General features: G+C 37.9%; 1 protein-coding gene across 8 annotated transcripts in view; it reads right to left on the bottom strand.

The window, feature by feature from the left end:
* Positions 1-13,745, bottom strand: part of HEATR5A (HEAT repeat containing 5A) — a 127,616-nt gene that overhangs the window by 82,790 nt on the left and 31,081 nt on the right. For 5 of the 8 annotated variants that reach the window (XM_082452022.1, XM_082452021.1, XM_082452024.1 and 2 more), the window contains 5 exons: positions 10,545-10,694; positions 9,368-9,542; positions 3,613-3,773; positions 1,911-2,166; positions 1,142-1,297 (listed from right to left, as the gene is read on the bottom strand). In XM_082452022.1, the coding sequence (XP_082308148.1) occupies positions 1,142-1,297; positions 1,911-2,166; positions 3,613-3,773; positions 9,368-9,542; positions 10,545-10,694 (898 nt within the window). The remainder of the gene's footprint in view (positions 1-1,141; positions 1,298-1,910; positions 2,167-3,612; positions 3,774-9,367; positions 9,543-10,544; positions 10,695-13,745) is intronic. The other 3 variants (XM_082452023.1, XM_082452028.1, XM_082452026.1) reach the window with 1 other exon arrangement.

The following is a 13,745-nucleotide window of genomic DNA, read 5'->3' as shown; positions in this document are numbered from 1 at the left end:
TTACAAACCAAATATAATGTAAGCTTCAGTCAGCAGGAATTGTGTAGCACAAAGGACAAAAGCCATTAAAGATGATTTTAAAAAGTAATTAAATAAGCCAGTCACAAAAGGCCACATGCTGTATGGATTCCACTTATATTAAATCTTGTCCAGAATAGGCAAATTCATAGAGACAGAAAATAGATTAGTGGTTATCAGGGCTGGGGGGAGGGGAAATGGGAAATGACTGCTAATGGGTGTAGGACTTCTTGGGGTGATGAAAACATTCTGCAATCAGATAGTGGTAGAGTTTGCACAACTCTGTGAGTATACCAAAACCACTGAATTGTATACTTTAAAAGGGTGAACTTTATGGTATGTGAATTATCTCTCAAAGTGATTAAATAATTTTCAAAGAGAGAAAGAAAAGAGAATGCCTGAAAAGACCTTTAAGGAAGTAAATTACTTGTACCATACAGAAACTAATACTTTCACTGCAGATGAGAGATACGAGTTCAGGTTTACTTCTCCATTTTTCCGTGTTATCTTAAATATCTCCAGAAAGGGGGTTGGAGATAGAGACCTAGAGAACAATCTTTAGTTATAAAAGCAGAAGAAAAAAAAACAAAAACAAAAAAAATACTTTAAAAAATCTTGATTATATATATTCCATAAAACTCTAATAAATCTATAGTGGAATCTATAATAAATGAGCTATATGGATGGGGCTTCCCTGGTGGCGCAGTGGTTGAGAGTCTGCCTGCCAATGCAGGGGACACGGGTTCGAGCCCTGGTCTGGGAAGATCCCACATGCCGCGGAGCGGCTGGGCCCGTGAGCCACAATTACTGGGCCTGCGCGTCTGGAGCCTGTGCTCCGCAACAAGGGAGGCCGCGATGGTGAGGGGCCCGTGCACCGCGATGAGGAGTGGCCCCCACTTGCTGCGACTGGAGAAAGCCCTCGCACGGAGGCGAAGACCCAACACAGCCATAAAATAAATAAATGGATGGATTAATTAATTTAAAAAAAAAAGAAATCTCAAAATAAAAGTAGCTTTAAAAAAAAAAAAATGAGCTATATGAGGGAGCTTTTCTTCCTTGGAGAAAAGTTGTCTAAAGTAAAAGTGAAAACAAAGTATTCAGACTAGTCACAGACAATAGATACCTGCACTTGAATCCTGTAGCAAAGGTGCAGCTGTGGTGCCGAGACTGTGTATGAGATTTCCAAGTTCTTGTAAAGCACATACCAACATATGCTGGCTGGCTGCTACATCTGCGGAGCCAAGCCGGGTTTCCAAATTACCGTCACTCATTACAGCGTCTGATAGAAGTATAAGAATTAACTAGGCATCACTGTTTTATTAAAATTTATTACAGAGGGTAGGTATTAGGAGCAGAAACATATGAAGGCAAAAATTAATACCTCCGCTTGATGTATGTGAAACCCTTGAGGCAGTAACTAAAATACTAAAATGGGGACTTGCATCTATAGAGAAAGAATTAAACTAACATAACCAATTTAGTTCAAGCAACCTGATCACAGATGCCTTATTACTCTTTTAGCAAGTGGCACTGAAAGGGAGAACTCCAATTTTATCATTACTCAAGATAAGCAGAGTAGACTTAGGACAGTACAAGAACTGAGATGAACTAACTGTTTCAAAGACAATGTATCTTAACTTCTATAGGAAGATTATGAATTCTGAGGAACTACTATCCACCAGCCTTTAAGATCAGTACATACATATATAATAGTCCTTATCAAGTTAGATAATTTATGTATCATCTATATATAGACTGCTTTACTCTGAAACAACTGACCTGTATCATAAAAGTGTTTTTTGGGTATTAATATAATTATATACCAGTCCAGCTTTTCCAAAAGGACAATCCCTTTAGCACTGTTAAAACAGACTGTCTTAGAAGATGCATACCCATAACTTTCTTTAACTTCCAGATAGCCTGGCAAATATCCTTGGCAGCAGCAATTTGAGCCTTTTCTCCAAGAAGGCCTCCAACAGTAGCTCGAAGGATAAATGAAACACATCGGCGACTGCAGACAGCGTCAATCTGAGTTTGGGTGGCCTTAGGGTGTGACTGTGAAACCAGGCTTAGGGTATGAGAAAGAAAGGCAGCAAAATTTTTCTCTAGCCATGCTCCTCCTAGTGTTGAAACAAACACCACGTAAGCCTAAAAAAGAAAGGAGTTTTATCTTCAAAATGAAATAATTTCAGTTCTATATTAATGTTTTCTCTTCCATGAAATATGCAGAATTTATTAACATTTCTTTTTAGTCTTTCCTCATTTATATAGCCACTTTAGCTATATAAACGTAGTACTATTTTTTTGTTTGTTAAGCCAAAACTGAAGTATGCAGTCTTTCAACTGAGATTTCACTTATGGTGCCTGTTTTATTTTGGTCAGACTACAAAGTTTCAGGATAGCCAGGATAGCTAGCTAATAAGTAAAATGTGCCTGTGACTTCTCCAAACAAAGCATTCAAACTCTTTAACATTCTGTGGTTTTTTTTTTTTTTTTCTTCAATTTTTTTGGCCACACGCTGAGTAGCATGTGGGATCTTAGTTCCCCAAACAGGGATCGAACCCATGCCCCCTACAGTGGAAGCCCGGAGTCTTAACCACTGGACCACCAGGGAAGTCCCTAAGGTCTTTAACATTCTGAACAAGAAAACCCAAATCAAACATATGAACACAGTGTAAGAATGAACTATGGTCTAATACCATAATTAGACCATAACTATGGTCTAATTCCCATAATTCTAAGGGAATTCAGTTCTAGAAACCAGAAAAGAAAGTTTATGGTGACGAATCACTGCTCTTTATTTTCATGAGTGTTAATGGTTTGGCTTGCTCCAGCGATACAGACAGTAGTTTTCTTATGTAATCTGTTTTTTAAAAATACACAGTTTACAATTATACTGGGACGTCTTATATTGTCATGAAATCTAGTATCATACAGTATAAGATAATGAGGATAGATATGTGAATTTAAAAAAATACATGTTTGCTTTGAACCATAATGGCATTTAGAAAACAAGATAGTTCAAGGAAAGAATGCAAAGACCTCTATATTGCCTTATTCTAAGACCCTCTTCCCAGGGTTTAGCTTTTTAAGTTTTGTTTAGGACCAAGAATTTAAGTACTTAAGTAGATTACATGCTGTAATCTTTATTTTGAAGTAGAAACCATATAAAACAGAAATATAATATTGCCCATGCCAAATATTATGTACCTAAAAGCTTAAATCTGAACTGTATAAGCACACATAAACACAATGGAAAACATGTTAAACCACAAGACACATGGAAGCCCAAGGCCTAGAAACAAACAAAAAAATGTTGTTTATGTTTCAAAGGAAATAAACAATAGTCTCCCATCATTACGAACTGAAAACACATTGCGGGTAATAGCCTTTTTAGTTGGCTTTGTACAAATAAGGTTCTCTTACTTGTAATCTAGTTTTTTATAAAGCGTCTTGGCCTCACCCCATCTATTTATGAACATGAGAGCATAAGTGATGACCTTGCACAGTATCACTCCCACCTGGAGTCAGATACTAAAACTTTCACTATAGGCCAGTGAGAATTACATTTAGATACTGATTTGTGATTCTAACCTGAGTAACTCCAACTCGGACATCCCTACTGACTGAACTGGTTCCTTTCAGCATATCTCCACTGGCTCGAAGAAATCCTGAACTCCCACGTAGAAACCCTGTTCCTAGTAATTCCAGAACTTCCTCCAGAGATACTCTGCGAACACTTTGACGTGAGGCTGCTATAACAAAGAACAAAACAAAACATGTGATTCTATTTTACAGACTAAATTTTAATGCATGATCTTGGTTTGCATGATCTTGAACAGTATGTTAACAGAAACAAAAATAAACTAAAAATCCAAACAAAAGGCAAAATTTACAGGACATTACACACACTAAAACATAAAGTCACACAAGGGTTCAGAGGTCAAATCATAATGGACTCTGATGTATCATGTCAATGACATCTTAAAGTCTATGCCACTTTGAGATTATGACCTACTGCTCTCTTGTCCTCAAGTTAAACAAGAGAAAACATAAATGAACGGCCCTAGTTCTCCATGAGTGAAAATGCTATACAACACTTTGAAAATCCTTTTGAAATACTAAAAAGGCCAAAATCATAATTTTATCTTTCTAAATGCTCTACAACTCTTAATGAAACTTACATAAAGTAACCACCATGGCCTGTTCTTTAAAAATTCTCAACTGCAAGTACAACTTTTGTTATATCCTCAGTCTCTGAAGAAACCAAAGCTAAATATTACTAAAACTGCCCGGTCAACCCTTAGGCTGCAATAATTAAGAGCTTAGTTAGGCAGAATGTTTTAAATTTGTCTTCAGTTTGACACAGTTGAGTTTCTCCCTGTGAGTATCTAGGGAATAATATCTCCTTTAAAAAAGGAACCCATTTTAGCCCTTTCATTCTTCTGAAAAATGATGGTCACAAGCTCTGATCCTCATTATTGACTTAAGTCATGAATAGTGGAAAAATAAACTTCTGTTAATCCAAGTCATGAACAAAAAATATACTCCTCAGCCTGAAGATGAAACAGATAAAAATCTATACTGGCACGTGGAAGAGAAACATAAGTGAATAGTACAAAATCCATGCTCTTGCGGATCATAAATTCTAAAAAGGAGAGACAACAATAAACATAACAAAGGACTAAGTACATAGTATGTTAGACAGTGATTAAAAGCCATGCAAAAAATAAAGCAGGTATATTTTATGTGTAGTGAGTTCAGTGGAGGGCTCTGATAGGAGACAGACCAGAGTGTAAGGATGGCGCAAGGGCAGAAGATATAGGACCTTGTCAATCATTATAATAAGGAGGTGAGTAAAGTGAGGTGCCAGTGGAGAACCTTGAGCAAAGGAGTGATATAATCTGTCACTGTGCTTCTGTGCTGAGAGAAGACTGTAGAGGGGCAAAGGTAGAAGTAGAGAAAACCGTTAGGAGCAATTTAGTAATTCAAGCAAGAGGTGGTGGTGGCTTAGATCAAGGTAGGTACGATAGGAATCGAGGTATACATACTTACATATTTTTTTAATTTTTTACTAGAAAAAATTTCAAAATTACAAAAAAGCTGCAAGAATAGTAAAATAAACTCCCATGTACCCTTCACCTAGACTCCATATCTTCCTTATCACTTTCTCAGTTTTGAAGAGTACATATATGGCTAGCTGTACCTATAGAAAAGCCCTCAATTTGAGTTTTTCCTCAAGAGAACTACATCAAGTAATGCTGTAAGCCTTCTCAATGCATAACGTCAAAAAGAAATGTCAGGCTTGGTGTCAATCTGTCCCTACACTGGCGATATTATCTTTGAACACGTGAATAAGGTAAGGTGTCTGCCAGTCTTGTCCGCTGTAAAATATCACTTTCCATTTGTAATCACTATGCCACCTCTGTGGTGATACTTTTTTAAAAAAATAAATTTATTTATTTATTTATTTTTGGCTGTGTTGGGTCTTCGTTGCTGCGCGCGGGCTTTCTCTAGTTGCGGCGAGCGGGGGCTACTCTTCCTTGTGGTGCGTGGGCTTCTCATTGCGGTGGCTTCTCCTGTTGTGGAGCACGGGCTCTAGGTGCGCGGGCTTCAGTAGTGTGGCACGCGGGCTCAGTAGTTGTGGCTTGCAGACTCTAGAGCACAGGGTCAGTAGTTGTGGTGCACGGGCTTAGTTGCTCCGTGGCATGTGGGATCTTCCCGGACCAGGGCTCGAACCCATGTCCCCTGCATTGGCAGGCAGGTTCTTAACCACTGCACCACCAGGTAAGCCCTCCTTTTTTATTTAACAGGTTATAATCCATTTCTATCACTATTAATTCTAATACTGTCCTGGATTTGACGAGCTTTTCTTCAGAAAGCTGGCCAGTGGAAGCTCCTCACTTTCTGGCACAACAAGACGCTCCAGGTTCATCCTCAGACTTTCCTTGCCCCGACCCCATGAGCCACTTCTCCAAGGAGTCCCAACTGTAGATATGTTTTAATGTTGTTAGGTAGAATAGTTACTGAGTGTGAGAGAGAAGATTCAAGGGTGACTTTACAAACTGCGGTTTGAACAAATGCAGGGACAGAGCTGTCATCAACTTAGATTAGCAAGACTGCGACTGCAAGGAGAGCAGGTATGTGTACATGGGGGGAGGGGAGATCAAGCATTCACTTAGGACAAGTTAATTTGAAACATCAAATAGACAGCCAAACAGAGATGTCAAATGGGCAGCTAGACATGAGAGTTCGGTGTCCAGGAGAGAAGTGTGGGCTAAAGACATAAATCCAGGAATCCCTGATATATAGATGGTATTTAAGCCATGAGATTGGGTAAGATCATCTAGAGTGAGCCTACGTAAAGAGCAGAAGACCAAGGACTAGGTGATGAGTCTCTCCTATGAGAAGACAAGAAATCATCAAAGACTGAACAGAAACTTCTAGAGAGAAAGAAAGAAAACCAAGGGAGCGTGAGGTCCTAAAAGGCAAGTGAAAAAAGGATGAGGAGGAAGATCAACTGAGTTAAATGTTGCTGAAAGGTTAAGTAAGACCACTGAGAACTGCCCACTGGCTTAGCATGGCTAAATATTAGAACGGAAGTGCCAAAGGGCAGGGGCTTTTAATCTGTTTTGTTCGATAACACATCCTACACACTCAGAACAGATCGTGGCCCTGTATAAACCCCCAATAAACGCTTATTTATCGAATAACTGATGAACGTGGAGGTTACTGATGCCCTTAACAAAAATAGTTTTCAAGAGTTAACTGGGGCTTCCCTGGTAGCGAGGTACTTAAGAATCCACCTGCCAATGCAGGGGACACGGGTTCAAGCCCTGGTCCGGGAAGATCCCACATGCCATGGAGCAACTAAGCCCGTGCACCACAACTACTGAGCCAGCGCTCTAGAGCCCACGAGCCACAACTACTGAGCCCACCTGCCACAACTACTGAAGCCCGCATGCCTAGAGCCCATGCTCCACAACAAGAGAAGCCACTGCAATGAGAGGCCCGCGCACTGCAACAAAGAGTAGCCCCCGCTCGCCGCAACTAGAGAAAGCCACCACACAGCAACGAAGACCCAACGCAGCCAAAAATAAATAAATAAAATAAATAAATTTATATATAAAAAAAAGAGTTAACTGGGGGAAAATCCTAACTGAAGTGTGTTTGAAAGAAGAGAGAGACTAAAAACAGAGTATCAAGAACTCCTCTGAGGAACTCTGCTGCAAAGGGAAGAGAAATGGGGCTCCAGCTGGCTGGGGAAGTAAAATACAAGATAAAAAATTTTTTTTTAAGATGAGAGGGGAAAAAGCACATGTTTTTACAGGGAATAATCCAATAGAGAAGGAAAAGTTGATGTAGGAGAGGGGAGACTTCCTAGAGCTATGTCCTCGAGCAGGTGAGAGGATGAGCTCTAATACATATTGAACGTATGGCTTTAATAGAAGAGGAGATAATTCACCTTAGTAACAGTGGAGAAGTTAGAGTATATGGGTATAGATGCTGGAAGGTGGTAGATTTAGTAGGGGAGCCTATGGAAGATAGGCCGTCAAATGAAAGTAACATGGGAGAAGATAAAGGTATAAAATAATCAATTAGGAAAGTGGGACAGTGAATGGAGGAGGGAAATATAGTACGACTTGAGGTTCACGGTCAAGAAGTAACTTTAAAAGATTCCATAAATCCCTGGCAACTTATGCCAATGTTAGGAAAATGTCATATTCAATCCCTGCTTTTTAAATGCCTTGGTAAAATATACCATTTATTAGAAGTCTGCTGATTTTACTAGGAAAATCATTCAGTTCTGTACTTCATAATCTTCGAATACTGTGGTTGAGTGTACAAACTTCCACTGTATTTCCTTTCCAAATTATTAAGCACTATGTTGCTATTAGTCTCCTACTTAAAAAAAATCTATTATGACATCTAGATCACTTTTTAGTTGTATGAAAATAACTCAATTATAACACAAGCCTAGAACTTACAGATGCAAGATGATAGAATTCCTAACAAAAGATTAGGCCAAAGATTTTTTAGTGTGGGTGAAGCTCGTTCTTCACTTTGCTTAGTCTGACTGCAAAAATGCTGTTATTAGTTTAGTGCTACTCTAGGAGGATATACGTTTAAATATTATTCACATTTGTTAGGCAATTCTGTATTTTGCTTGTTTTTACTGCAACTGTGTACTAGTTCTAATGATACATTTATGGAAACGAGCAATTCACATTTTCAAGAGGGTTTGATTAAACATGTCTTCTTCTAATTTCAATCTCTTAGATGGCTTAAGATTTAACCTCTTAAATGCCCTGAACAACTCTGAATTACAAGATTAGAAGAACCAACACCTAAAAAAAATTTATTATAAATTTTAAACTTGTGGTTCTCAACTGGAGAATGAAGAGACTATATAGTTGTTAATGCTTCCTAGGTGATTCTGATATGCTGTACTCACTGTCTTCTCTCAGCTCTGGTTGAGAAACACTGGCTTAGAAGAAACCAGAACACTTCTTAATGTCACAATAAACAATTTCTAGAGCAATGATTCTAAAACTTTAATGTGCATACAAATTATCTGGGGATCTTGTTAAAATGAAAATTTGATTTAGTAAGTTGGGTGGCGTCTGGGTTTCTGCATTTCTTACGAGCTCCCAGGTGATGCTAGTACTCTCGGTTTGCAGATATTGAGGAAGCAAGGTTCTACAGAACAATCACATTTTCATTAGTGTGAGACTGTTATTCTTTGGAGACAGAATAATAAAGTAAGTTTTTAATTATTCACCAATGTTTTATATACACTGTAGATTAAACCCAGGCAAACCCTTTTGTTTTAAAAAATACTCCATCCTTGCTCACTGCCTAGGAGTGTATAAATAGGGAATAAGCACAAAACAAATTGTCCAAATACAGTAAATTTCAAGTATCTGCTGTTTGGAATTATTTACATCATCGCTCCCTTATACCAATCTAGAAGATGGCAAGCCAAATGTATGTAATCAGATGCATGCTGCTTAAAAAAAAAATTCTCGAGAATTAGATCATATCTCTTATTGGATAACACTCCACAATTCACGTTAAAAAAAAAAAAAAAAGCCATGGTGTAGAGGAAGACAATGACTGAATAAAGCACATTTATTTAAGAGTTCTTTTAATTTTTTCCTCAAACTTTCACTGAATTGTTTTAAAATGGAATCTTAGGACTTACAGAAATGTTTCCAAACTAAAATTTATATGATATTCTGTCTCTTTTCAAAAGTAATAATGGGTAGCAGTAATTCTACATATGTTTGTTTAAATCAACTGGGAAAAAATTATAGAAGACATTATGAAAATAATTACATGAATTTACCTGCTCCTGGATGTTTAGAAATTATAGCTTTGGCCAACACTGTGCCTAGTAGCTTTGAAACTGAAATCCGCACATCATAATTGGAGCCTTCAAAGGATTTAAAACATAGTGTGGCCACACTGTCCAGGTCTGTACTCCACATAAAGATGGCCTCATTCTGAAGTTCAAGGAGACACTATTCAAGCGGGAAAAAAAGAAATTAATGAAAAACAAAATATAAATGTCAGGTTCAGATCTATATAAGTTGCAGACCCTATCAAGATCTAGCAAAAATAATACACAAATCCAAAGTCTCTAAATAATGATTGTAGGGACAAGTGAATACTTACTAAAAAGTCATAAAAATTATACTATACAAAGCAACGTGTCCACAAAGGGTAGGAGAAAGACCCATTTCTAATTCAGTGGGCGATGAAAAATGTCCGTAGAACCTATCTGTTGGCTATGAGCAATTGTGAGAATAACTCCAACATAAACACTTTACTGTCCAACCAACTACGTTAAGAAAGCATGATAAAAAACAAAAACAAATCATTTTCAAACAACATAAACCATACATGGAAATTTTACACAATTATAGAGAGGAAGCACAGTGGAATGGAAGGAATACTTCGAGTCTGGTAACTTGAACTCCCCATTTCCAACAATGTGCTGCTAACCACTTTAAGAACCCTGGGAAATTCATGTAACTCTCAGGGCCTCAGTTTCCTCATATGTTAAAATGAGATAGCCCTGGGCTTCCCTGGTGGCGCAGTGGTTGAGAATCTGCCTGCCAATGCAGGGGACACGGGTTCGAGCCCTGGTCTGGGAAGATCCCACATGCCACGGAGCAACTAGGCCCATGAACCACAGCTACTGAGCCTGCGCATCTGGAGCCTGTGCTCTGCAATAAGAGAGGCTGCGACAGTGAGAGGCCCGCGCACGGCGATGAAAAGTGGCCCCCACTTGCCGCAGCTAGAGAAAGCCCTCGCACAGAAACGAAGACCCAACACAGCCAAAAAAATAAATAAATAAATAAATAAATAATTAATTAAAAAAAAAAATGAGATAGCCCTATCTGAATACCAAGGTTGCAGCTCTAAGATCATGTAGCTGTTACTAGTGTTTTCACTGGGATAAACTGATTTAGTTGTCTGTATATTAATTTTTAGAAATTCTACTCATTAGACTATTTTACCTTTGCAGCAGCACAACGAACGGCCATGGATCTATCTGTCAAGCAGGATCTAGCAGCTTTATAAACATCCCTGTGGCAAGGGGTAGCAGCAGCTCCCAGTCCACTCAATATGTTTTGCAGACTCAGCATGATCTCGTATCGACCTTGTGACTATCGAAGAGGAAAAAAATTTAAAGAACAGGAAAAAAAAAATACGCTGTGAAAAACAGTATTAAGCATTGAAATTTATCTCACATTAGAGACATACTCAGATTTTTGTACACACTAACCAACCTATTCTGACATCAAGACACATGAATAATTGCTATTTCATGCAGTGTTTACTATTTTAAAAGTGTTACTTGTATATATTACACTTCAACATAATACACATTTCATAGGGTTGATGTGCAGATTAAATGAAATTATATGGGAAGCGCCAGGCATAAGGCTTGCATGTGGTCAAGCATTCAATAAATGGTTGCTATAAATGAGGTAACATGGTAAGAGTGCATGGTCTGCCACCTACTAGCTATATGTCTCTGGGCAAATCTGTTTCTTTATCTGTTAAATGGTTGTTGTGAGGATCAAACGAGTTACTACATGTCAAGTGCTTAGAACAGTGCCTGACACACAGTAAATGTTCAGTTGAGTTCATAGCTATTGATATTTTATCATTTATTGGTTCGAGTATTTTAACTCAGAGGTTAAAAGTCTGGGTTTAGATTTTAAAAGACCTGGGTTTGAATCTTGGCTCTGAACCTTAGTAGCTGTGTGACTTTAAGTTGTTCTTACTTATTTCTTCATCTATAAAATGAGGATAAGCGACCTCCCCAGCGGTCCAGTGGTTAAGACTCTGCGCTTCCACTGAAGGGGGCATGGGTTCGATGCCTGGTCGGGGAACCAAGATCCCACATACCACACAGCGTGGCCAAGAAAAAGAAATGAAAAAATGAAACAAGGATAAGATGAACCCCACTGAGCCAGTGTGGGAAGTAAACAAGCCCATGTGGGGAATCATTCACCACAGTGCCTGGACTTAGTAAACACTCAGGAAATAGTAGCTGCTTGTATTATGATGTTTTACTAAATGTTCCAAATGCTTTCTGTGTCTCAGGAAGTTAAGGCCACTATAGGTAAGTTAAAGTTGGAGAAAGATCAAGTATCATTTTCATAGTAATGTTATTAATTTATTTTTGTTCAAAGGAGCACAATAGTGAGTAATTATAGGTGGACATTAACAAAATGAGTCCTAATGGGATACTTCTTAACTTTCTTTTACGCCAATTTCAAATGCTATTTATCACTACTGGTTTGTATCAAAGGTGGAAATCCCTTTTGACATCTCCAAAACGTTGTGGTACTGAATCAACTAAATCATAAAGGTAAAAAGTGGAGGAGCAATAAAGTACTTAGCAATAACTTTAAATTTTCTTTTTTTTAAAAAATATTAATTAATTTATTTGGTTGCACCAGGTCTTAGTTGTGGCAGGCAGGCTCCTTAGGTGTGACCTGCAAACTCTTAGTTGCGGCACGCATGTGGGATCTAGTTCCCTGACCAGGGATCGAACCCAGGTCCCCTGCATTGGGAGCATGGAATCTTATCTACTGTGCCACCAGGGAAGTCCCTAACTTAAAATTTTCTGAAACCTATAGAGTAATCCTCTGTTAACCATGAGGCCTAAAAAGTATAGCTTAATCAATGGAGTTGAGAAAAAAAAAAAGTTTAAAGTGGCCATACCTCAGTAAATAAAAGTTCTTACAGACACATCCTTTTAAATAAAACCAGATTTATGGATGTTAACAATCTCTCCTCCTGGTTTGTTGTTAATCTCCACATAACTGAGAATTTTCCAGCCTTCCTGCTGTTATTGGCGCCTAGTTTCATATCATTGCAGGTGGGAAAGATACTTCATGCGATTTCAGTCTTCTTAAACTTGCCCAGACTTGTTTGGGACCTAATATGTGATCTACCCTGGTGAATGCTCTGTGCCCTAGAAGAGATGTATGTTTTGCTGCTGTTGGGTGGAATGATCAGGTTACGTCCATTAGGTCCAACTGGTCTAATGTGTAGTTCACTCCAAGGTTTCCATGTTGATTTCTGTCTGGGTCATCTGTCCATTGATGAAAGGGGGGGGAACTGCAGTCCCCACTATGATTGTATTGCTGTGTATTTCTCTCTTTAGGTCTGTCAATATTTGCTTTGTAATTTAGATGCTCTGAGGGGTGTATAATTATTTACATTGTTATAACTATTTTAAATAGTGATTATTGTAGCCATCATGCTACACATCCCTAATAGGTTACATTCTAATTAAACCTACTATTTACCACTTCATAGTGGCAAGACCCTTAAAACAGTATAATTCCATATACCTTCTCATATGCTTTATGTTGCTGTTTTTATATATTCTAATTCTATATATGTTAAAAACCACAAGGCCTTCCATTTCTTTGTCTTCATCATGAGCTTTCTCTTACATAGATTAAGAATTAAAGTATAGCCTATACCTGTGTCCACATGTTACCATTTATGGTGCTCAGTATCATTTTGTAAATCTGTTCACCTCCAGCATCGGTGCCTTCAGAGCAGAAAGATTTCCTTTTCCTTTCACCACCAAAAGACCTGCCACTGATAAATTATCTCAACTTCTATCCATCTTAAAATATCTGAATTTTCTCAGATTTTTCAAACATATTGGGCAAAGTTTTTTATTTTATAAAATGGTAATAAACTCTTCTAAAAACTACAAAAAAAAAATCTCTCTCCTCCTGAATTACCTTCTTCAATCTTTGCGTAAACTATTGCTGCTCAGAAGTGATCTGCTGAGTTGATTCTCTCACCAGTTTTATGTTATGGACTTTACTTCTCCTTAAAATTCTTGAATCAGTTACATTCTTCTTGAAATTTGGCAGATTTTACATTTGAATTTTCCCATGTTTTATCTTGATACAGTTAAAAAGAAATGTGTGTGACAGACCAGCATTTTTATAAATTGTTTCAGGGCTGTTTTCTAGACTTTTTCTAAGCAAGGTTAAGAACAGGAACTGGTGTGATTTTTTTTATATTTAAAGGTGCTGAGTTATCCTTAAATATAAGGGACCACAGACTTAAAATTTTTGATATACAAACATACAAATGCTTTAATTTCAAAATTTGTTAAAACTATAGTTGGCAAGAAATTACAGTGTATCTTGGAAGTCCAATAAAGAGACAGTTAC

The sequence above is a fragment of the Balaenoptera physalus genome (genome assembly GCF_965194825.1).
Source record: "Balaenoptera physalus genome assembly, chromosome: 2".
Classification (NCBI taxonomy): domain Eukaryota; kingdom Metazoa; phylum Chordata; class Mammalia; order Artiodactyla; family Balaenopteridae; genus Balaenoptera; species Balaenoptera physalus.
Note: the sequence above shows the minus strand (reverse complement) of the source record. Positions and strands in the feature narration are given on the sequence as shown.